General features: G+C 38.4%; 1 protein-coding gene across 3 annotated transcripts in view; it reads right to left on the bottom strand.

Moving 5' to 3' along the window:
* The window catches only part of MME (membrane metalloendopeptidase), a 94875-nt gene that overhangs the window by 17663 nt on the left and 50493 nt on the right, over positions 1–26719 (bottom strand). For all 3 annotated transcript variants that reach the window (XM_060767670.2, XM_060767668.2, XM_060767669.2), the window contains exons 9-15: positions 22451–22585; positions 20375–20476; positions 13315–13451; positions 13126–13219; positions 8143–8271; positions 3021–3119; positions 1817–1897 (exon numbers count right to left, since the gene is read on the bottom strand). In XM_060767670.2, the coding sequence (XP_060623653.2) occupies positions 1817–1897; positions 3021–3119; positions 8143–8271; positions 13126–13219; positions 13315–13451; positions 20375–20476; positions 22451–22585 (777 nt within the window). The remainder of the gene's footprint in view (positions 1–1816; positions 1898–3020; positions 3120–8142; positions 8272–13125; positions 13220–13314; positions 13452–20374; positions 20477–22450; positions 22586–26719) is intronic.

Genomic DNA, 26719 nt, shown 5'->3' with positions numbered 1-26719 from the left:
GCCTGAGAGGAATCAAAATTTTTACTTATTTCTTTCTCACATGTGATGAGATTCTGAGGATTTATACTTTTATCAGTTTTATTATTTCATCTAATGTTATTTTTGCTAAATGTTATTGGGGACAGCGAATTGTGCCACTTGTTAACTGCCCTGAGTAGCCCTCAGGCTGAGAAAGGCGGTATATAAATATGTAACTAAATAAACATTCAAAACCTTTTCTCCCACTGGGTAGGATGATGAGAGTTCTTGCACATTTTTCAGTGATTGTTCACTTCCAGATTGTTTCGGGTTTGCTGACAAAGTAATTGCTGATAGCTTATTTTCAATGAAATAGATGTAGCCTAGATTGCCATAGAAGCGGAACTGATTTTGCAGAAGATAACAATATTTATAGCACTTTGTCCTAGTGTGTTCATTGTTTGTATAGAGCTTAAATACTCTCACCTATACATAGCTATCTTTAATTTATATATCACAAAGGTTTTTTCTTGACTTCTTGCTACTAAGACAAGATAAGATAAGATAATGTGACATCATCAGATTTTCAGGGCATTCAGGAAGATTGCTGGGACCCAGATGGACTAGATTTTAAAGACTGCCAATTAATAATTAAATCATCCTGGTTTTATATTTCGCATGCTGGAGACTCTGATCATGACTTCTCTCTACATATATCTGGCCAATCTCTTCTGGGACTGTCAAAATCTTTCCTTAGTTCTCATAGTAATCCAGGGAGAAACTATTACTTTGGATCTGCTTGCTCAACAAAATGACTTGCAAGTATGTTAAACCAGTTAACAAATGAAGGACAACGTGAGATAATGCAATAAGCACTGGCTAATTTAAAAGGAATGGTAACTATTCATCTGAAAAGGGCATTAGGGATTAAGTTACCTGGTAAATCTGTAAATCACCAGTAGTTAATAATCATTTTTCAGAAAAAAATAAATTATGAGGTCATTGTCATTTTATTTATACTGTATAAACCCTATATCCATGGGACTGATATCCACAATTTCATTTATCCACATTTGATAAAATATGTCATCTTTAGGTATTTTCTAGGCCTTTCAGCATGATTCAACAGTATTGTTTGGGCCAAAGGGCATTAATTTCAATAACAATTACTTTTGTCTTCAGTTACATTCCTCACCTATTAATGGAATATTTTACTAGACATATCACTAAAAATACCCCTTGTGTGGTAGACTTCACAAGCTATCACTCATTCATTGGCGTTTCTTTATTGTGTTTGTGTTACCCCTATAAGTTCTGAACAAACTGGCATTGTCAGTAACAATAATTTGGGGGTTAAAAAGGTAGAAATAGCTGCCTGCAGATTCCTTATAAGATAAAATGTTTTTATCTTAAAATGTAATTTGAAGAGAACCTGAGATTGGCATGTTTCTTCTTCTGTGTTTTAGGGAAATGTAAATAACAACAGCAATTAAAATTCATGATGGATTGGGCTCAAATGTAGGCACACACCCTCAAAAGTTGGGATAGAGTTCTTCATCCCATCCTTCACATGACAATCTCTTCAACACCTCACAGAGGTTAAGGGGAACCCCTTTGAGTTAGGTCGTAATGTGGGGAGAAGGTGGTGGCCTTGTTAAATTGTACAAAGGCACATATGACCTGCTGGTATTTTCCAACTTGCTACCCACCAAACATGTTGGGACTACAGTGCTCACTATCCCAGGTAACAGCTGGGAATGATGAATTTGAGAATTCAACACAACTGTTAGGATGGGAGATGCTGATTTCAATCTTATACTTTTGCTGTTGATTACAATATGTTTTTAGATGTACTTACATCCTTGTATTCTGCATTCAGCTTTGCAGTGTCTGTTATGATCTCATTAGGGTAGCCAATTCTTTCTTTAATTGCTAGAGCCTAGGAAAAAAGAAATATGATGTGTCAGTTACTTGCACTGTAAATCAGAACATTATGAAGTTGGTCAAAAATCATTCAAACATTTACAGAATTACTTTTTCAATCTGTTTCAATCTAGATTTTACATCTAGTAGTTAGGCTTCAGAGTAACAGATATTTCCTATTTGATGGCAGTTTAATGGTTTTTTCAAAGCAGCAAGAAATCATGGACTCCTTGAAAATCCCTTTTGACATGTTCAATATATAAATGCCACAACAAATTTAACAGCGCTGCCAATTCAGTTAACATTTGTGACTCTTCCCCCCAACTCGCTTTCTCTCTTCCTCTCCTCTGCTTTAACACACACATTTAACAAAATCCAGGCAAAAATTAAGCTCTTAAGTTTCACCGATAAGTGAGAATTGACCTGAAGGCACTCAACAATAAGAACTAGCCATGCTGGTTTATAAAATACGTAATCTAATATAGCTGAGAAATGCCGTTAGTCAGTAGGCTACATTTATATTTTTGCCTTTCTTCCAGGGAATTCAAAGCAGCATGAATAGTACTTCCCACTTTAATCTTCTCTGGAGCCTCACAAGACAAGTCATGCTGATAGAGAGTAATTTACCCACCGTTGGCTTGTGTGCATGTGTATGTGTGTGTGTGTGTGTGTGTGTGTGTGTGTGTGTATTTAACTCTGAGGGGATTTGAACTTGGGTCTTGTAAGTAAAAATCCAATCTTTGCATCACTACAACACACTAATCACCATGCATGGACTGGCATTTCGTTTAAGTTTTAAAGGAATCCCTTTAATTGAAAACACCCTCTTGACTAGCCATTGTACTAAATAAAAAGCTCCAAGGCAATGGCATTTGTACACTGAGAAAAGTAAGCACTCAAGTGTACACTGTGCTCAGTTATTCAGCAGTAAATGTTTACCAGTTTCAGTCAGGTAGAAAAAAGTTGATCACCATGAACGATCCCAGATGTTCTCTGAAGAATGCTGTATTTGTTTCCACCTCATAAGTGGTCCTTTGTAATCAATTCTTTCTGCAATTATGTTCTTCCCATTCAAATTTCAGATTAAGGAAGCACTTGCTTTCCTCCAAAATACAAAAATGCCTCTTTAAAATACTTGCCTTTTCTTCTGCTTTCTTTTTGGTTTCTGCATCCATCCAAGTGAGTTCTTCCAGTGTATGTATAAAAACTTCACGGATTTGTGTAATCATATCTTGAACCTTGAGATAGGCAAAATACAATAGGGTTAAATCAGTGAAACAATAGATCCCTTCCTGGGAGGTAAACCACATTGAATTGAAGGGGACTTACGTTTGAGTAGGTTATATTCATATGCCCACATACACACCAAACTGCCTAGTTAAATATTTAGATTTCTTGACATGCTATAACCTGGCATTTACTCTTTGTTATATTGCTGTTGTGTTGTTAGCTATTTGTATCCCACACTTGATTATAAGATTTAGGGTGGCACACAACACCATCATTTCAGATTAAAAACATAATTTAAACAAGTTTTTAAAATATTAAACAAACAACAGTTTAATATTAAAACATTAAAAACAATGTATGGTATAAATACAATGTGGAGTAAATTAGTCCTTCATGGCTTTAATAAAAAGCCATGTTTTTACTTGACCCTAGAAAGAAAGCCATGTTGGAATCAGTCAGATCTCCTGGGGGAGGGGTGGATTCCATAACTGAACAGCTATATTTATTACATTTTTTTTTCCAAAAGTTCAATTTCAAGTCATCCAAGTTGCTAAGCCTATCATAGTTTACCAATAATTACCATTGCTACTGGAAATACTTTTGTACCATCAAATCAAAATAATGGTACTAGTGTATCAAAGCTTGGGAAAGTTTACCTTTTTGACTGAAGCCAGTGTGGCTCAAGTCTGGCCACACTGGCTATATCAGTGGTTCCTAACCTGTGGGTCCCCAGATGTTTTGGACTTCATCTCCCAGAAATCCTAACAGCTGATAAACTGGCTGGAATTTTTGGGAGTTGTAAGCCAAAACACCTGGGGACCCATAGGGTGTGAACTACTGGGCTAGATCAATGGTGTCAAATATGTGACCCTCCAGGTGTTTTGGACTTCAGCTCCCAGAATTTCAGGCCATTTGACAAGCTGGCTTGAGCTTCTGGGAATTGGAGGCCCAAACATCTGAAGAGCTATAAATTTGACACCTCTGAGCTTGGAATTCTGGGAGCCACAATCCAAAAAACAAAAGGAAATGCCTCACTAAATTTTCTGTGTCCTGAGGAATATGTATATGCTACTGGCTTATACTGATTTTCATGCCAATATAAATCTTATGAGTTCCACCAAAGAATCCTGCGCATGGAAGTATTGTGAGGTTGATGATGTGGACCTAATCTCTACCTTCCACTTAACAGCTTCTACAGTCTCTGACAGGAAGGAAAGACTGAGTATGCAGTTTAAGGTCCAAGACCGGATATGATGGCCATCTTCTCAGTTATGCAAATGGAAATCCCGAGGAAGCTTCACTAACTTATTTCAAGGCAGTCTCTCATTGGTCTGGTTTTTAAAACTACCCAGGCTTCCTGTGGCCATAAAAGAACAACCAGAAAAAAGGATTCATAGAATTAGCATCACAGTCCTCCACTGCCTTGCAAGTCTCCTTTGAGAAAATATGTCAGTCTTCTGAAGTGGCTTCATTTTTCATCAGAAAGTAGACTAGGGAAAACTGCAGACTTCTGAACAATAAAAGAATCTTCCATATGATCAAAAGCTTTGTATGCAACTGAGTGCACATATGAAGCTGAAAATACTATGTGCTAGCAAATGAAGATATTTTCTTTGTGGCTGGACACACAAGGAGTGAATGTGTGCCCACAAAGGGATTTTAGCCTCTGACTCAATATCTAACTGACCAAGTGGTTGGTGGGATTAGTGTGGTTCAGAGTGGGTCACAGTGACCTTTCAGAGATCCCTTATGGATTTGTCATTTTTGGCTCTAAGACTGGGATTTGGAGTGGAACTGGTAGGACTGCTGGACACAATTTTTGTGGTTCTGGCAGAAGGGTGCCCTGCTTTGTTGAAGAGATGTTTATCAGCAGAAGATCTCTTCTGGGAAAAGTGAATATTTTGGGAAAAAGGTTTGCCTGCCCCACGTGCATATGTGGATTTCTTACACATTGGGCTTTGGTAGTTGCAGTTGGGGTTAAATATACAGGGGGTGAGGGTTTTAGATGGCAGGAACGGTCATTTAAGCTGCCTCTCTTGCAAAATCCAGTGAAAGGGGAGTAAACTTGCTACTGAAGTTATTAATCCTGAAATCCAGTTGCTGCTTAACTTGTGCACATGAGTAAATAAACCATATGTATCAAAGAAACCATTAATCATACTAAAGGGCAGACTGGGGATTAAAATAGATATCTTTAACCCATTTTGGAAGAGATGCTTCCCAAACTAGTGATATATATATATCTGTGTTATAGAATCTGAACTCACCAATGTATTTAGTGCGCTTTAGATTGGAAGGAAAACACTGGATTAATCTGCACATCGACTTGCCATAGCACATATCTCAGATGAAATCCCACTTTGGGAAGAAAATGAATTGATCTTTGGGATCAGTGTCCAATTTGACCCTCAATGTGAACCCAGGATAAAATATAAATTGGCCCCAACACTCATGATTGAGTGGTGTATGGGAGCATTGTGGGTGTAACTTACACGCCTAATAGCAAGCCTGAATGCAGATGACAATAGCAGATGCTTTGTGGAAGATAAACTGTTTGCATCCAATAGTCCACTCATAATCCATTTAACTGCAGATTTGCAGATGTAGCACCAGATGGGCATATCTACCACTCTGTTTATGAAGACCCTTCTGTAAATATACCACTTCCCATTGACCATCTGTCAGCAAGAAGACAGTGTCACTGGCTACATAACCAGCATTAGTTCTTTCATGGATCTGCAGATCTAACACAGATTCTTATTCTTATTTGGATATTCCTTTATTGAAACAGGCCATATTCTTACAAAACGGATTTATGGGTGCAGACCAAATGGGCTACTCTGTTTATTGAAATCCACTCCTGCTTGTGGGAGTAAATAATATCCCATCTGTGATTATCCATTATTTCAGGAGGAAGAAGACAGAATTGCTGGGTGTTTTTCCCAGATATACATATTCTGCACAGCGGTGCTTAGCTGCTGGTGTACAGTAACAGTGAGAGCACATTATTCTTATTTCTACATTTCCTTATTGAAACAGGCTTGGTCACATAAAAAAGAATGGAAAACTACAATGTTTGTTTCATAGCAAATGTCAAACAACAGTTAAATAAGCAATTGACAAGTCATTTTAAAATCTATCTGATGATGCACACATCTATCTGTTTATGTTGATTCACACATTGCATTTTTCTCTCTCCCCAGGTTAGCAATGTTAATCAAATTGAGCTGTTTTTCTGTAATCTCCTATTCTTTAACACCTTCATTCTACAACATGCAAGGACTTCTAATCTACATCATTAGCTAATAACTTGGCTTATTGTCCTGGAAGAGCTATAAAATCTTATCCCCAGTCTGGCAGCCAAAAGGAGTTGATTTCTTCCAGTCTCTTAAATCTAATTTTCAAAACTTCACTGTATAAGGTTTTCCTATTCCTCCTCTCCTCTCCCCTTTTTTAAAAATAGGAACTCATTTTTTTTTACCATTAATACATGCCAAATAAACAGTCTTTCCCTCCCAAAAACTTCATTTCTGCTGGCCAACCATTGCAATAGCAAAACAGTGAGATGTATTTAGGACAACAGCTACATATCACTTGGTGCTTTGTAAACACAACCCCAACATTGCACCAGACTGTCAACGTGTGTAGTTGATATTGCAACAGCCTTGGTCATTGTTATCACCAGAGGTGCGTAAATAGTTCTACAAAAAACAAAAACAAAACACAAAAAACAACAACCCAAGATATTTAAAATGTATTTACTGAATTCTGTGTTTAGTCCCCACTAGAGCAGATACATTGAACCAATGGATTGGATGATGTGTTTAATTGATCAGTTTGGTCACCCTTCTCTGGACACAATCCAGTTTGTCAATATCACATATGACATAGGAAATCCTTGAACAAGTTTGTGCCCCAGATGGTGATTACACAAACCACAAAGCATTTATGCACATTAAGGGTTTTCTTTGCATGTTTCTGTGGGAGTTTGCTGCTTGGCTGCTGCAGTTTGGGGTTAGCTTCAAACTGCATTAAATAGTTAGTGCAGATGGGTTACCCGAGTACCTTCCTGCTACACTCAAGCCAAACAGTAGTTGCTTCTTGAACCCCTTACTGAGATGGTGTGATTAGAAAAACAGAATGAAAAATGGAGAGCAGAGAGGTTTGTTGGCATAGTAAAAGCAGCACAGATTGATACATTTGACCACCAAAATGAAAATCATAAGGAAAAGGAAAGCTAACCAAAGGAAGTCATCCCTGGATACATTTTGGAAGATATCTTCTTGTGGATTAAAAATGCTTTTCATATTTATGAAAGGTTTACACAACCTTCTTTTTTCGTGTTGCAGGAGCCTATCCCTATTCAGTTTTATTTCGGTCTCTGCATCAAGTCTGCTGTTAAAGCAGTGATGCCCAGGAACACATCTAATGGAGGCATCTTCAATGGAACTTGAGCAGCAGGCAATATAGTTGAATTCTACTTCCTTCTTGGAGAATGCTGTTATATACAGTGTTATATACCTAGACTTCTCCCACAAAGAATTTTTCCAGGGATTTCCTTTCCTTCATAGTTCCTGGCGTATTCCTAAAATCTGATCCCAAGTTTCCTCCATCATCTGAGAGCAGATCTGGGAGGGAACCTGCAGCATGAGAGGAAATCTGCTCCATTGGCAGCAAGCAAAGGTAGAATCGGATCTAGAACTGAGATATGATAAAATGTGTATATTCGTGGATGTTTTTCAGATCCACATCTCTTTCTATTGTCCATTGTTGGTCTACCTTACACTGGAGATGAAGGCTACAACAGACTACAGGGAAGAAGAACAAGGCTAACCTGGAATTATTCAATGTCATGGTATTCCTGATTCAAATGGGCCAATTCTTGCCTTTCCGCTTCTAATCATAGTGGATAATGCTAGACTATAGAAGGTAAAATGCATGTTTTCTTATCAAAAGAGTCATTGGGCTTCAATATTCTCAAGCTAGCATCTACTCAAATAAATAGCATGCATGATTATATGATAATCTTACCATTTTCTTACTTTCTCCAGCAAATGCTTCTGTTACGTATAGTCTCCCCACAGCATTTTCCAGATTGCCATTGACATAATTTGCACAACGTCGCCAAACAGCAGTGTCCGATGTTGTACCATACAGCACCTAATAAGCATGATCATTAGAGAAATTAAGGACACATTTGATTGAGTTTGGGAATGAGGAACTCTTTCCAGAAGTCTCATCTGACATGGCCTGGGGTCATCCACTATCAGAGGTATTTTATGAGCTATAGTCAGAACATTTGATAAGTGAGCACATGTGAACCTCTTTCCAATTCCTCTTTATATTTTTCAAATACTCCTTGTTTTAATAATCTGAAAACTACGAAGCACAGAGTATCTGACTCAGCATGGTAAAGATAAGCATCTATGTTTTTCTTGTGAAAGCACAGTTTCAGGAGAACACATAAATGCCCAGAGGACATCATTCATTCTAAGCTGTAACTTACCCATCCCAACTAATAGGAGCACTCCTTCTAAGGGAAGAAATAACCTCATAAATATAAAAGTGATCCAAAGCCTTGACAGAAGAACTGATGCTGCCTGAGATCTTGCTGCTTTATACTTCAACCACAGGGGAAAATAAGGCTGAACAAGCATTGCAGCTTTACAGTGGCCTACTGCTGTTGCACAAGGGCCCGCATTTTCTTGGAGATTGGACAAACACTATGTCACTTATATAAATCATTGTAAAAGCCTATGAGATGTCTTAGTGATTGGTGTGAAGTTGGATGGACTGTTGTACATTGGAAGAACACATGGCAACAGTGGAAACCTACACTGCAGCATGGCTTTTTAAATTATTACATGCTATCTAATCAACTTCAATTTATCAATGATAGATCTCCAGACCCAGGGCCATGGCTTATTTGATTGAATCCATCCACTTGTAATGAGTCTTCCTGTGCTGAAATCATCTGGGAGAACTGGCCCACTAAGACTTCTGCAACATTGAGCCTGCTTAGGAATCATCACAAAGAAATGTACTAAGAAATATTAAGGCAATGACTGCTGTTGAGCACTTTCAGGAATAAGAAAAGCAGTCTGCATTCTATATTGTACATTGCATTGTTGAAGGCTTTCATGGCTGCAATCACTGGGTTGCTGTGAGTTTTCTGGGCTGTATGGCCATGTTCCACAAGCTTTTTCTTCCTGATGTTTCACCCACATCTATCTTGTACACAGTTATTTCAGAGTAAGTTCCACTGAACATCCGGAGGGCACTTTTAAGTACATATTGTCTTCAGCTTTAAGGATATTTAAATAATAGTGGATGAGAAAAGCAATGCACCCTCCCCATTTAAAATGAGTAACATTCTACACAGTAGTCTTGACCCCCATGCATATTTAAAACAACTCTGACCTCCCTGCCAAAACGTCAGCTTTCTAAGATCTAGACAGACTTGCTCTTTTGTCCTTGGCTCAGACTGCTACAAATGGATGCACTTCTATACTATATTAACACATCAGGAAGAAAAGCTAAATCTTTTCTGATGTGTTGTTTTAGACTAAGAGATAGAGCTCAAAATTTCAACTACTTTACACTTTCCTTTTACATTATTTATATGATGATTTGGTTGCAAGGAGACTATGCCAAAGCAAATCAAACTATGTAGAGATATAATGGCTCTTCTATCCTCTGGAAAGTGGTTAAGCTGAAAATACCGTCTTTAACCTGGGGCCCATTCACACTACATGGTCCCGGTGCTATGATTCCACTTTAACTGCCGTGGTTTCATCCTTCGGGATAATAGGATTGGCGGTACAAGGAAGAGAGCTTCAACATACTACAAGCTTCAGGATTCCATAGGCTGGAACTCTAGCAGATAAAGGGGAATAAAACAACTATAATTATGTAGTTTGAATGTTCCCTTAATGCCATCCAGATGTGTTAGACTATGACTTCCATGATTCCTGGATAGTACTTCTGGCCAGGGATGATGTGAGTTATAGTCCTTTGCAACTAGATTGAATCAAATTGTGTGTGTGTGATACTGCATTACACTTTAAATATATGAGGCCTTTATTATTTTTTTGTGACCTTTGGCATATTCTGAGAATTACTGTCACAGTGTGCACGTTGGCTCTTAAAATGTAATAAATGTCAGACACTGTGTCATCTTTATTAATTTATTAATTAAAATATTTATATCCTGTAACCAAATACTTAGGAAAGAATTCTCATGGTTATGCAGCTATGTAAACATTGAGTTGTTGTAACTCAAAGCTTACAGCACTCTCTTCAGATGGTGATTTAGAAAAGTGCGCAAGCATGTATGAAGAAATGTTGTTGTTCTCTGAACCTTCTTAGTATTTGACTGAAATACATTTGTGTATCTTTCTTTACAACTCCCAGTTATCTTAACCCATGTCTAAAGTTGTCTAACTAATCATTTATGGAATTCCACCCTTTGGACAGAATGAAAGGCACTGAAAAATAACAGGTTGTTTCCAATCCTAATAAGTGCATAGAGAACGAGGAAGAGGAGAAAGATCTACAAGAAATGTTATCAGGAAAGTTAGAAAAGGACAGTCTGCTGCTATGCTAGCTCCACTGAAAATTGTTTTGTTTCAAGATTTCCTCCCTGTCGTTGCTACATTTCTCTCGTTTACTGCTGCAGAGGAATATCTGTGTGGAACAGAGCCAACCTTTGACTCCTGGATTTGCTTTCTCATCTCCACAAGTCCAGCTATTGCCCCTGCCTTGAATCAAAGACAATATAGGTTGCAATCCAGCCTGCATTGCTGGGGAATATTAAATTCATGGGATTATGTTTTGTTCAATGACACCTTGTATTTGGTATACAATATTATGTCAGATTTGGAGTTGTTTTATGTTGTATTTATGCCTTTTTCAGTTGACTTGCATACCTTTTATTTAAAAGGGAAGCTGGATTGGAAAGACCTAAAAAAATAAAATCTTACTGTATGTATAAGTAGCATTAACTTTCAGTGAGTAACAATGCAAGTCTTTTGCTAATTTCAGTCTCAAAATCTCAAAGCATTTTTCCCTACTGGGAAAAGCATTTTTTTGTCGCTAATCAGCCCAAAGTGTGCATTTTATGAGCTGGAAACTTTATCTTATGCTCAGTAAATAAGATGCCTCCTCCGCCTCCCAAATGTTGCTTCCAGCACAGAAAATGCTGTCTGCAGTACAAAAAAAAATCGCATGCAATTTTTTCCCCACAAAATAAGTCTCATATTGTGAGGATTGAGATCAATCCAAGATTCTTCTCACCAGAATTTCCTGACACATTATTTGACCATTTACAAAATAATATCAAACATTATTTCCACCTCTATTGGTGACTAATTTGTAGTCAGGCCACCAAAAATAACCCCACCCTAGCAGTCTTCTGAATGCAACTTCCTGCTAAGTACCAGAAAACAACATGTTGTCAGGAAAGAAAACTAATACACTTCATGCTTTCTTTTGTGCTTGAACTTTTATGATCCAGTTAGGCTGTCAGTAAATTTCAAGAGAGAAAGAGTGCATATGTGCTTCTTGTATAAACTCTGATAGTTACATATCTCTTTTCTCCTTGTTAGAGATGGAGTTGCCCAAGAACATGGCTCCCATCCATTGTGATCCAGTAAGGCTGGATCTGCACTGCCCTATATCCCAGGACCTGATCCCAGATTATCTGTTTATTCCAGATTATCTGGCATTGTAGACTCATATGATCCAGTTCAAAGGAGAAAATCTGGGATCAGATCCTGGGATATAGGGCAGTCTAGCTCCATCCTAAGACTCTGGGGCCTTACTTTCCAGTCTCATCTATCTTGTATCTTAGTGATATTACAAAGCACATTCCGTATTGTCTTTTCTCCTGATAGATATGGGAGAGTGAAACCCAATAACCTCTAGAGGACTGCAAGTTGCCCATCCTTGCTATACTCTGAAACCTATTTCCTTTAGTTCTGACAACATGAATGTGTAGTGGTTTAATGTCCTTTTCAATAATGTTTTGAAAAACACAAGCCACTTTTGTCTTAAAGCAAGGCTGTTTTTGAGAGATAGGACAAGAAATGCTAAGATACTTTTAACTTTGTGCTCTGTGAACTTCTCTTGAACTTCTTCAAGGAAAAGTAGGATAATAAATAACTACCTTTTTGCCACTAAGGGAGATCAAAGAAAGGTTTAACAGGTTTTTGAGGGTATGACAAAGATCTCAAAAATAGACATGTGGTCCATCAGACTGAAATAATGAGCAGGTTTGACATCTGATCAAGCCTGTTTTCAAAGCAGTTTTCTAAATACAACCAATTCTGTGCTCCTGTGTTGGGTGAGGCCTAATGGTACTTGACAAAAGTTATTTTTATGTGCCAAGGCATGGATGGGAATACCTCTGAAAGCACTTCAGAGGCATACCCTACTAACTAAGCAAAACAGAGAAACAGCATTGAAGAACATGCCTTGCAAGATATTTGACTTACGGTATGTTTGTAATTCCTAATTAGCAAATGGACATTAAACGGTTTACTATTCAGCAGATTGTTGTAGTTTATATCTCAGCTCCTTTTCAAGAAGCGATTCAAGGTGGCATATGTGGAGAGATAGTGAGGACTTAACTGAAAGCTTCATGGTTGAGTGGAAACTTGACCTTAAACACCATCCACTTCAACAAAGGACTCTTGGTCTTCACATGGATACAAACTAGCAATCTGATTGAGACCATTCATCTTCTTAACCTGGTATTATTTAAACTGGCTCTGGCTCACTGATGCACCAGGTAAAAGATTGCTGTCTGAGATCCTTTCATTAGAAATCGTTATGGTCTTCTGTAATATGGAATCATGGCACAAAATGCTATCTACAGCTTTAGCAAAAAGCTGTAGCTTTTTGGTGTTCTAAATTTTGAATAAATATGTATGGTAGAGCTGATGCTGAAAAACAATTACATAGACATGACAAATTGTGAATTGTAAATATAAAAGAAAATAGCGGTTTCTGCACCTTACGGAAATTATTCCTTGTGTCCTTGTATTCACGGCTTAGACTGTTTACCATTTCCATTATGTATCGCCAGCTCATGTAGTTTTGAATGTCTCTGCATAGTAATACAAAAAGAAAATACTGGTGATGTTTCCGGAACCATAGAACAGATGGGCATTGATATTTAAGAAATGTATACAGCACACCTACCTGGCTGTGTATTTATTAAGGATAGATTCTAGCTTGATTAGATATTCTGGAGCACAAACAATAACATTTTCTGTATTTTCAATGTTAATTTGCACTATTGACATGATATTATTGAAGAATGTTGACCAGCTGAATTGCTGTGGAGGCAAAAAGATATGCACTTTTAGTTATATTCCATTTATTCAATATAAGAAAGTTTCATTTCTAATCACTGTGTGTGTGTGCATGTGTGCGTGCGTGCACGCTTTCATGTTGCCTGTCAATTTATGGTGAATTCATGATTTTCATAGTTTACTTAGAAAATGAATATTTAGATATGGTTTCCTCTGAGATATAGCCTAGAGCACCTGATATTCACTAGTAGTAGCCTATCCATTTATTGTGGTCGCCCATCCAATTGCTGACTCTGCTTTGCTTATAAGATCAGATGGGCTCTCTAGCTTTTAGCCCCTTATGATTTCTTGCATGCAGTGTTTTGAGTGTTTTGAGAAGACTTATGGCTGTGATTAAATAGCTCTGTTGCATAATGACCTCTGTTTATATATTAGATTTACATTCTGACAACTTCATTGACTATGCCTTCAGGAAAGCTCTTGAAATACCAACCAAAATTTGTACACATTATAAGCTCCCCCTGCATAAAAACTCTCCCACTTGATGTAGAAAAAAATCAAGATTATATCATTTAAATAGAAAATTATTTTAAAATCTTAATCAACTAAGCCCTTCAAATCCATCAGGGCTAGTCCATCACTAAAACATGGCTTCATTTGTGTCAGGATTTTTAAAAATGATGCCACTGTTTTTCAAGATAAAGCAAGATGTCAAGCAATAACAGAAGATAAGCAGTTTTGACACATTTGGATTATGGATAAGAGTTTCCAACTTTCTGATTCACTTGAGATCTACTGGCTGACTCCCATTTTAGAAATTAAAAATATTGCACTTTGGCTGGGGGTGCTGTATGCACAGTTGAGGTTGGTTTTATAATACAATGCATTATGCCAGGGGTCCCCAAACTAAGGCCCGGGGGCCAGATATGGCTCTCCAAAGTCATTTACCCGGCCCTCATTCTGAGTTAACCTAATTCTGAAATGACTTGAAAGCACACAACAACAACAACTACAACAACCCTATCTCATCAGCCAAAAGCAGGCCCACACTTCCCATTGAAATACTAATAAGTTTATATTTGTCAAAATTGTTCTTCATTTTAATTATTTTATCATTTTAAGGTGTTTTTACACTACAAATAAGATATGTACAGTGTGCATAGGTATTCATTCATTTTTTTCCACGTCATAATCTGGCCCTCTAAGAGTTTGAGGGACTGTGACATGGCCCTCTGTTTAAAAAGTTTGAGGACTCCTGTATTATGCCATACAAATACTATAGCCTTTTAAAAAAAGAGACAAGAGAACATTTTATGTCCTGCAAAACACATATTGCACTATACAGTCGGAAAATAGTACATACATTTTATTCTCCATCTAAGCCCGTCAAATGCATTGGCTCTCCAGGCAATGGGTGAAAAATTCAATATTAAAGTGGAGTATCTAAAAATTATTAAATATCTCAATGTATTTAGCACTGTAAATTTTTCTCAGATTGTCATGTTTTATATTGTTTTTATGGTGCACTTCCCTGACTTAGATCTATGACACATTTTAATCTCTATCTATCTATCTATCTATCTATCTTTTTGTTTTCTAAAAGTGAAAATATGTGTAAGTGGTTGAGGTGCCCACTTCCCACAGACAGGCTCCCACTTGCACAAGCAGCTTTAACCCACAGTGCTGAGGAGCCATTAAAAGCTCTCCCTCCAGTGAGCGTTATGAACATGTAGCCTAACCCTTGCCAATGTCCTCCCCAAACATCATACCCAAGGAATGCTTTCATTTGAGAACAATTTCATCCACCACTGACAATTTCCTCCACCACTGACATTCCAGTGTTTCTTACTCTCTCCTTTGGTGTGGAATGTGCATGTTCCCACCCACTTCCTCTCCCTTAACCCTTTCCTACTCTTTTCAACTCTGCACAAGAAACATAGCAGAACAAACAACTAAACATACTGGAGGAGTTTGGGGAATTGACTCCACATGATGGAAGTTGTAGTTCATCCTGCATTAAGTCAGAGCACTATGACATCCATACAATGGACCTGGCACACTGAACCCCCATGACCAAAGAAAAGTTCTGGAGAGGTTTGGGTGAATTCACCTTGATTTATAGCTATTGTAGGTACTGGGATTTATATTTCATTTGCAATAGTAGAGCACTCTGGACCCCACCAATGATGGCCTTGGACCTAACTTGGCACACAGAACCCCCATGACCAACAAAAAATACAGGAGGGTTTTGGGGGAAGTTCACCTTGATTTATAGGAATTATAGGTCACTATACCAAGAGAGAACTGTGAATGCAAGCAATGCATGCATACCCAATATGCCCAAATTTGAATACTGGTGGGTTTGGGGGGGGGATGACCTTGACATTTGTTAGTTGTAGGTACTGGGATTTATATTTCATCTGCAATCAAAGAGCACTCTGCACCCCACCGATGATGCACTTGGATCTAATTTGGCACAGAGAACCACCATGACCAACTAAATCTACTGGAGAGATTTGAGGGCACTGGCCCACCTTGGTGAGAGTTGTAGTTTACTCTGCAGCCAGAGAGCATGCTGAACACCAGCAATGATGCATCTACGGCAAACTTGCCCGACATGACAAACTTTAAATATTGGTGTTTCAGGGGGCTAAACTGGCATAATGTGAGTTGTAGTACAACCACAACCTTATGCATTTTGTAAAATTTTTAAAAATGACTTCTTCTAATAACCCAGATAACACCGGGTACCCAAGATAATAAAGAAATAAAATACAAGATGTTCTAATGCAGGAATCAAGCTATGAGTATGTGTCTTCATTGATTGAATAACTTCATTAGGGGTTTGAAGGACTGAGGTCACAAAAATTCTCCAAGCAAGGCGTTATAGGAAGAAGGTGATGGAATGAAGGAATAGTGTTAGAGGGGAAAGTCTTGGTGGCTGCATGACCAGAGATGATGATGATGATGATGATGATGAGAAACAACTGGAAAAGCTGACACGATATAAGGATTTAGAGATCGAACTGTGGTCCCAGTGTTGATTGGCACATTGGGTGTAGTGCCTAAAGACCTTGGCTTGCACTTAAACACAATCGGCACTGACAAAATTACCATCTGCCAGCTGCAGAAGGCCACCTTACTGGTATCTGCACACATCATTTGCTGATACATCACACAGTCCTAGACACTTGGGAAGTGTCCGACATGTGATCCAATACAACTGCCAGCAGAGTGATCTTGTTTGCTGTGGACTCATCTTGTTGTGTTTCTAATAATAATAGTAATAGTAATAATAATAATAATAATAATAATAATAATAAAGAAGAAGGAGAAGGAGAAGGAGAAGGAGAAGAAGTACTTTTCTACCCCGCCTTCATTTCCCCGAAGGGACTCGGGGTGGCTTACATGGAGCCAAGCCCAGGGAGGATACAATTAAAAGCAGAGCAATAACAAAATGTAATTTAAAAACATAAAACAAACATAACAATAATAGACAAGCATCAAGCAGCAAAAGAAGTAAGGGGGGGGGGGAGGCCAAAAATATGAGCTGATTGAAGAGTAATTGGTTCAACAAGGTGGATGAAAATGTATAATAGCGTAGGAAATATTAAAATAGAGCAATCTAACAGGATCAGAAACAATTCAGTATAACTTATAAAATCTGAATAGTAATGTAATATAGGAAATTCAGGTTGAATGATAATTAGGTTGCAACTACTTTGTTTTTATACCCCGCCACCATCTCCCCAAAGGGACTCGGGGTGGTTTATAAGCGGGACCAAGCCCAGAACATACAACAAAATACACCAACTAAAAACACAATTAAAAACATAATAGCATAAACAATCCAATTAAAACTATTAAAAACATAGCAGGGTATAAAAACATCATTAAAAGTATATCAAACCAAATTCAACAACTAATAACCAGGAGAAGGGCATGAAACAGACACATTTTTGTGATCTTTAATCTGATCTTATAAAGGAATTATTTTTCATTTTTTTCTTATAGCTAACATGGCGGCCTACACACATTTCTGAATGATATATATTCATTTGGACCTATATAAACATAAAAATCGAGAACAAGTATTCATGCAAGTTATAAAAAAGAGGTCATTCTGGTTTGCCTTCTGTCTTTTGATTAGTACAGTCAGATAGCTACTGGAAAAAATCTCCATAAGCAGCAATGGGAAAAGTGCTCACTTAGTAATAAATTATGTTAAACAATTTCACATTTATCTCAGAAACTCTTGGCTAAGAGGCAATTAAGTTGAGCTGAATTAGCTACAATTGAAGGTTAATGAGCTGTAAAACAATAAAAAGCAATGACTCCAATTACTTTACATAACTGTACTTTTTGCACTGAAAAGGAAGTTCTACTTCTACGTGCTGGGTAGGATCCAGTCAATTTCAGTAGGTTTTAAACATTCAGAAGGATACAATTTTGTATGTCATTCATAGCCCATATGATTTTCTACATAGTTTTAAAAAATCAGATAGATACCTAGTAATAAAAAGTTGACCAATCACCTTTAAAGCATTAATTTAAAATCATTGAAAACAAATTGAAAACAAAGAATCTATAAAATGTGGATTGTGACACCTGATGTCAAAATTCATGGACTCTGGCGTGAGACTGCCACATTTGACTCTCTGAATTTTCCATCCATTCAAAGAATGCTTCTTAACTGCTAAATGGATGGATGGATGGATGGATGATAAAATTAAACTTCCTAAATCCTATAGCAGCTTATCCATTGGATGTTGACTGCTATATGCTGCTGCGTTTTAGCTGTCAGAGGCTGTCAAATGTAGATTGCAACTGAAACACTGGTGTCAAGCGCCAGTGCAAAATATTTATTTACTGCAGAATAATCAGAATATGCACTAAGTTATAGTACCCTGTTTGAAGAATATTTCGGATGGTGGATTGCTTTTACCTTTAATCTTGATGCTATGAATCTACATTGGAACTTTTGCCAGTGCAATTTAATTTACTTTTTTATCTTAAACTGGAGGTTGAAAAGTAATGTTGTTTCTCTAGCAAATCCTTTGTCTCAATCCCCAACTGGCAATTGGGCACCATACTCAACTGCTCAGGCTCTCATGGGCCCCATATACATTGACCACATACTGCAGTTTGAAGCTAGATTCAAAATGCAGCAGTCAGACAATGAACTCCCACTAAAAAGCACAAAAGAAAGTCCTTAATGTACACCAGTGTTCTGTGGTTTGTATGATTACCTCCCAGGCCTCAAAATGGGTCCAGATTTCCTATGTAATCATGTACATAGCAAAACCTCTGTCTTCAATAAGAGTCAGTGTAGATGGGTCTTTAGATCCATAAATGACTACTATGCAAAACTGTCCTGGCTATCCTGCCATATTCCAACATTTTAATTTTTTTAGTTTTGGGAACGACACTTCCCAACATTCTCAGCCACAATGATTATAGCAAATGATAATGCAAAAAAGTAATTTTTCGAAGTGTTTTAAGGTACAGAACTTCCTCTGTGTTGCTACAGAAAGGAAAATGTTTATCAGTAGCTGTGTTGGCATTAACAGTTAAACTTCTTTCCAAGATGGGAAACTTTGCTAACTGCTTTTACCTTCTATCTCAATCAGTCACAAATCACAAATCACAAATTGTATAAGTCTGTTTTGGTTGCTCAGCATTTCATAGGCCATGGCTGTAGGAGAAGCATTAACTAGGTACAATACGTGGTGGGCACTATGATCTAATATGGTTATTTGAAGGACTGTAATTCCCCGTATGAGCCCAGTATAGCTCTAAGATTGTCTGGAGAAGCCCTTCTTCTTTGGCCTACCATCTTGGTGTCTTCCTGCAATTGCAATTTTCCATGTGATAATTTCCCATGACAAAAAACAACACACATTTTCTTATTCACGCCACTGTAAATAAGGTGCCAAAGAACTCAGTCTTTGAACTGAAGTCCTGTTGCAGGGTCATACAAGTTTTCCTTACTTGGTATCAGAGAAAGTATATGTATTATAAAACTTTATATTTAGACTTCATCTCTTTATGATGGAAAAACACATGATTTAATTGAACTTTGTTCACTTGTCAGATGTTTGCATTAGAACTCTTAATGACAATTTAACCTCTTGTCCTAATCTAACTAAGCAAGGCACCCATGTAAAAGCAGACTTTGGTACATATTCTTCTGATTGGATAAATATGACATGTTTTGATAACTACTGAGTGCATGGTTGATTCCTATTTAAGCCCCATTTCAAGGCTTTGTTCAACAATCAGGGCTTAGAATTTGACTGAATCTTTTTTTGAGAGAGATATCTTTTGGACTGTATTAGAAAAGTTACTTTTTGTCTAACACACCATCTACACTGTCATATAATGCAGTTACAAGCTGAATTACGTATATCGTCAGTCTGGAAGAGCCCTCAGAAACTGGAGATTTACTTTTTGGCTTACAACTTCCAGGATTCTCCAGGTCAGCATAGGCAGTAATCATGTTGCTTTGGGATGATTCTCATAGCTATACTATAAAAAAGCAACATTATCATGTTACATATTGTTTTGACATATTAGTAATTACTTCTTGCAAGGAAGGCAAGAGATTATTTATTGCAATGCTGAAAACATCTTCCAGAGAATATATACTACTGAACTCTATGGGATTTACCTCTGAGCAGATATTCACAGGACATGTCAATTCTGTCCCTTCTCCTCTAGTCCTCTACTATGGCTTTTAATGGGTTACTAACATGTTCAATTGACTTATTTTCCTTTTCCTGCCATCAGATCAGAATACAACGGGGTGACAAATTCATTTTAACATGGGCAGTTCTAAAGTTCAATTTATCTTCTGAATTAAGCTTTTACAAAAGCAAAATACATTAGACTACTGCATGAATCAATCAGAAGTAGAAGCTGAAAATAATGCATCTTTTTTTTTTTACCTTGTGATTGAATTCCAAAGTGAAATTCTTCTGGATATCCTCGAGAGTCATTTTGTTATACAGTAAAAGGGGGTCGGTTCTGTCATCAGCTTTGGTGGTAGCCTGGAAAACACACACATACACACAAAGAGATTTACAACACATGAAGGGGCTCTTTTGAAGAAACTGCACGACAAACAAGAGATGTGGAAAAGCTGCATGGATATCATCTCATCCCCTCAAAGCATGAATGTTTGAATGCAAAATATAGACAGATAGACTATGCCAACAGATGTGAGATATGTTTATTTTCAGCCAGGCAGTATTTGCTCACTATCATGTTGAACAACACATTATATTATTATTATTGTTACTGTGATTAATTTATGTTAACATTTTGTTTTATTCTTCTATTATATCTGTTCTACCAGAAACATTCCCTTATACTGAATATTATATAAGTGGACAAATGACAGCAGGCTGGAAGAAGCAAAGACCACCAGCATTGAAGTGATGCTCCTCACCATCAACTCTGCCAAACTGGCCACATTGTCCGAATGTCCAATCATCATCTCCCAAAGCAGTTACTATACTCCCAACTCAAGAACAGGAAGTGTAATGTAGGTGGGCAAGAAAAGAGATTTAAAGATGGGCTTAAAGCCAACCTTAAAAACTGTGGCAGAGACACTGAGAACTGGGAAACCCTGGGCCTTGAGTGCTCTAACTGGAGATCAGCTGTGACCAACAGTTCTGCAGAATTTGAAGAGGCACAAATGGAAGGCGAAAGGGAGAAATGAGCCAAAAGGAAGGCGTGTCAAGCCAACCCTGACTGGGACTGCCTTCCACCTGGAAATTGATGTCCTCACTGCAGGAGAACATGCGGATCAAGAATTGGACTCCACAGCCACCTACGGACCCACCACCAAGACACTACACTTGGAGGACAATCGTCCTTGGGCTACGAGGGATCACCTAGGTAAGTAATTAGACCTAGAGTATGTAACAATGAAATGTAATAATGTAATGAAATGTAAAAATTAAAATATGCTATTTATAAAAAGACCACTAGTGTGATGCATCATAATCTGCTATATTAATAATATAAATATCCATTTCATCTTCTTCTTATCAACTCTCTCAGCTATACATTACATTAGCAGATCAAGACCATGTTGTCTCCATAAACCTAGAGAACACAGAGAAGGTCCCCCTGACCCCACTGAACGGCAGGTGAAGAAGGGTAGGAAAAGACAGATTTCCAGTGGCAGGTTGCATCAGTTTGTCTTCTGAAAACAATACAATAAAGCTTGACATGGAGAAGAATGGGATCCTATTTTAGGTAATTCCCATTGCAACTGGGTGTGCTTATGTACAACAGGCAAGGGAAACAGTTGACTCCAGAAACATTTAGGGCACTTCCACACAGCCATACAATCCAGAATATCAAGGCAGATTATCCACAATATCTGCTTTGAACTGAATTATCTGAGTCTACACTGCAACATAATCCAATTCAATGTGGATTGGATTATGTGGCAGTATGGAAGAGGCCTTTCTGAGCATGTGTGAAGACAACACAAAAAGAAAAGGCATATTGGAAAAGCAAAGATGTCTAAATTTTGCCAACAAAATGGTGTTCAAAAGTTGAACTATTGAAAAAAAAGAATCCTGGGATTTGGGAAACATTTCTGGAATTAACCAATTGTTTTCTTTATTTATATAGGACTTATCTGACCTGGTTGTTTCATTTCATACCACACATTTATAGCACTATGACAATGTTTTAATTGGTATGGTTCTGTCCTGTGGAATCCTAGGAGGGGAATTTAGAATTCTCTGTGGGAAAGATTTAGTGCCTCCTTGTACTATAAATCCCAGGATTCCATGGCAGACAGCCATTGCAATTAAAGTAGACTTCTAGTGCTATAGCTGTTTAGTATGAAAAAAGATATTACATTATCAAATCAGATGCATCAGTTTGGACTCATATGTAACCATGCATATTGTATTGTAATTATCTTTGCTCAAGATCCTGACCATTTTAATCTTAACTTTAAACATTCAGTTCTGTGCATAAAACTTAGAAAACAGACTTACATTTGCAATCTCTGTCTCCAGATCCATTACTCTTCTCATTTCTGCAGCAATTGCTGCCTCGTCGATGGTAAGGTTTCTTTCTTGGCGGATCAGCTTTGCTACGGAAATCATAAAATCAACATAGGCTGAGCATGCCTGTAAGAAAAGAAATATATACACATTTTGCAAATACATGTTTGAACATTGTACAGAGAAGCCATTAAATGGCTGAGTTATGCATGCGCTGCTTTTTCTTGTCACAGAACAATTTGAAAGACTATTCCACATAAACCTGCACATTGGTCAGTCATGTTCCAAGGCTCTGTTTGGCATTCTAACATTGAGGTAGATTGGACATTGAGAAAATGAGACAGGAACAGTCAAAAGAGATATTAGAGTGGATGCTTCTCTAGTGTCCTTTTGCTACATTATTATGACAATGTTGTTCCATTAGGCTTTTCAAATGTTTGACTTTAATCCAGATGTGATTTTGTTTCTCCAATTTTGCTTCTGAATGCTCCCTTTAATTATTACTGCAGAGTTCCACCATGGATCGAAAGTATAAGCACTTTTATAATCTATCAGTCACCCAATTTACACTTGACACAGAGCAGCAATCAGACATGGCATGCAGCTCTTATCTCCACTTGCTATGGAATTGTTTTTTCTATATTATGCAGTGTTTTTGTTCTCTCTCTGGAATAATGGCAGTTAATTTCATGAAGCAGGGCAATAAACCTCACAATGCCACAATAGTGGCTAAGAGTGATCCTACATATGAAGGCAGAAGGGAAGGAACAGGGCCTGGGTATGCAGCCCTCCTGACTAGCCAGCTCTATTTCATGTTCCAGATCATTTTCCCTTTGCTTTCTCTGACTGTACACCAAGGCTTCTTAAAACTGTTTCTACTTGTGAACCCTTTCCACCTGATACATTTTATGTGACCCCAGGTATATGAAATAGGTATAAAAATTAAACATTTGGCTGAAACTGGGTTGCTGTGAGTTTTCCGAGCTGTGTGGCCATATTCCAGAAGCATTCTCTCCTGACGTTTTGTCCACATCTATGGCAGGCATCCTCAGGGCTTGCGAGGTCAGTTGGAAACTAGTGAGGTTTATATATCTATGGAATGTCCAGGGTGGGAGAAAGAACTCTTGTCTGTTTGAGGCAAGTGTGAATGTTGCAATTGGCTACTTTGATTAGCATTTAATGGCTTGTAGCATCAGAGCCTGGCTGGTTGCTGCCTGGGGGTATTAACTCGCTCTGATTGATTCTTGTCTGGAATTCCCCTGGTTTTTTTTTTACTGTTGATCTTTATTTACTGTCCTGATCTTAACGTTTTTTTAAACACTGGTAGCCAGATTTTGTTCATTCTCATGGTTTCCTTCTTTCTGTTGAAATTGTCCACATACTTGTGGATTTCAATGGCTTCTCCATGGACTCTGACATGGTAGTTGTTAGAGAAGTCCAGCATTTCTGTGTTCTCAAATAATATGCTGTGTCCAGGTTGTTTCATGAAGTGCTCTGCTATATCTAACTTCTCTGGTTGAATTAGTTCCCCCATGCAGCAATGAGCCAGGCTTTGAAGCTACACCAAGGTGGCCAATTTCATCATTCTCATTTGCCTCCAGCAGACAAGAGTTCGTTCTCCCATCTTGGACATTCCACAGATATATAAACCTGACTTGCCTAGTTTCCAACTGACCTCACAACCTCTGAGGATGCCTGCCATAGATGTGGGCAAAACCTCAGAAGAGAATGCTTCTGGAACATGGCCATACAGCCTGGAAAACTCACAGCAACCCAGTGATTCCAGCTATGAAAGCCTTCGACAACAGTTTGCTGAAAATATACCTGCATTTGGAAAGTATATGAAACAGACTGATTTTCCCTTTTGTGGGGTACAGCTGAAGAGTTTTCTGCAGAGTTCACTATAAACACTGCATGTTGTTGGCATTCAGAAACCTTTTACTGTCACCAAATTTTTGTGACCCCAACATTAACCCCATTTGGGGCCAGGACCCACAGTTTAAGAAGCAGTGTTCTAAACAATTATTTATTTTATATCATTGCAGAAAAAGTAAAGCCTGAAACCTCTATATGGTCCCAACTCTTTTTTTTCAATCTTTTGAGTCCCCCACAACACCCCCTCATGCCCCCTGGTCCTCTATATTTGTTTAATTGATCGATATATACGAGCAGAATTTGCAGTCCAAAAATCTCAGGGGGACTACGTGTTCCTCATCCCAATACTAGAATCTCTTCCAGCCTTTACATATTATCTTGAAACATTATTAAATTATTGCTATTGATAAGTAAAATTGAGACAATTGGCTGTAACTGGCTGTAGCGGTATGATGAAATACTATTAACACAAGTAGCAAATCTTTTTTTTTTTTAGGTATTTGGTTATAGCATACCTGCCTAAAACAAGGCCAATTATAATATGAGTGTAATTACATATTTACTAATGTGCATTTGAAAGCTAAGACATGGATTACAGCTTTGCTAACAAGCTTACTTAATTACAGTTTCAGCAAATGTAGCTTCCAGACTGTGGCAATAAACAGATTAGTTGGGAGGAGATACTCATTAGAGGAACAATGATTCAGTGTTGACAGTTTCTCTGGGTGTCTGTGGGAGGTTCCATTATGGACGTTTTGTTTCTTGTTAGAGATTTTATTCTCTCCTTAATATGCTGGCAGCTGTCCATTAGCATCCCTGCTCAGGCTGACATCACGTATAACAATGTCCTAGATGGATTCCAACTTTAATCCAGGAAATCTGTACAGATTCTTTAGGGAAGCTTCAGCCAATCAAAATTCACCCCCAAGTGTGCACATAATAAGCCAAGTTCTACACTCGTATGTCCAGAAGGAGACTACCACCAGTCCAGTGGAGTGGTTGTATTAAGATAAAGGTAAAGGTTTTCCCCTGACATTAAGTCCAGTCGTGTCCGACTCTGGGGGTTGGTGCTCATCTCAATTTCTAAGCCGAAGAGCGAGCATTGTCTGTAGACATCTCCAAGGTCATATGGCCAGCATTATTATTTATTATTTATTTATTTACTGCGCTTATATACCGCAATTCTCAGCCCAAGGGCGACTCATTGCGGTGTACAACATGAAAAAACAAGTGCAATCTACAAAGCATAGTGCAAAACAGTCTACAATTCATCATAATCATAAAAAAACATCTTATCAAAACAACAACATTACTACAAAATTACTACTACATTCCGAATCGTCTCATTGTCAAGCCACAATCTGATATCATTTCCGTTGTTCCATTCCTATGGTCAATTGCCAGTCATTGCACTTCTTGATCAAATGCCTTCTTAAATAGCCAGGTCTTTAACTTCCTGCGGAATATTAGCAGGGTGGGGGCTAGCTTGATGTCCACGGGAAGGGTGTTCCACAGCCGAGGAGCCACCACCGAGAAGGCCCTGTCTCTCGTCCCCACCAGCCGTGCCTGTGAGGCAGGCGGGATCGAGAGCAGGGCCTCCCCGGAAGATCTCAAAGTCCTCGTGGGCTCATAGGCCGAGAGGCGGTCAGTTAGGTATTTTGGGCCGGAACTGTTTAGGGCTTTATAGGTCAATGCCAGCACCTTGAATTGAGCCCGGTAGCAGATCGGCAGCCAGTGGAGCTGGTACAGCAGGGGGGTTGTATGCTCCCTACGTCCCGCTCCTGTTAGTATCATGGCTGCCGCACGCTGGACCAGTTGGAGCTTCCAGGCCGTCTTCAAAGGCAACCCCACGTAGAGAGTGTTGCAGTAGTCTAAGCGGGATGTAACCAGAGCGTGGACTACCGTGGCCAAGTCAGACTTCCCAAGATACGGGCGCACCTGGCGCACGAGCCTAAGCTGTGCAAATGCTCCCCTGGTCACCGCCGAGACCTGGGGCTCCAGGCTCAGCGATGAATCCAGGATCACACCCAAGTTGCGAACCTGCGCCTTCAAGGGGAGTGCGACCTCATCCAGCATGGGCTGTAACCCTATACCCTGTATGGATTACTGTATGGAGTGCCGTTACAACAGATTTTAAAGATCAGAGTGCGAGAAAAGGAAGATGAAATAATAATGGACACCTTCTGCACATGCTAATGTGTCTGGCCACATGAAATGATGTAATGTTATTGGAAGCAATAGCGCTGTGTAGGTATTGTGGAAGCTTGTTGGGTTTTTCAGATACAGATATGCAAAAAATGCATACATATAATACTTTAAATCATTGGTTGGCATCCTGTTTAGTAGCTACTTATGATCTCATAACGTTTGGGATTCATGAGATTA

The sequence above is a fragment of the Anolis sagrei genome, chromosome 3 (genome assembly GCF_037176765.1).
Source record: "Anolis sagrei isolate rAnoSag1 chromosome 3, rAnoSag1.mat, whole genome shotgun sequence".
In the NCBI taxonomy this organism is placed as follows: Eukaryota; Metazoa; Chordata; class Lepidosauria; order Squamata; family Dactyloidae; genus Anolis; species Anolis sagrei.
Note: the sequence above shows the minus strand (reverse complement) of the source record. Positions and strands in the feature narration are given on the sequence as shown.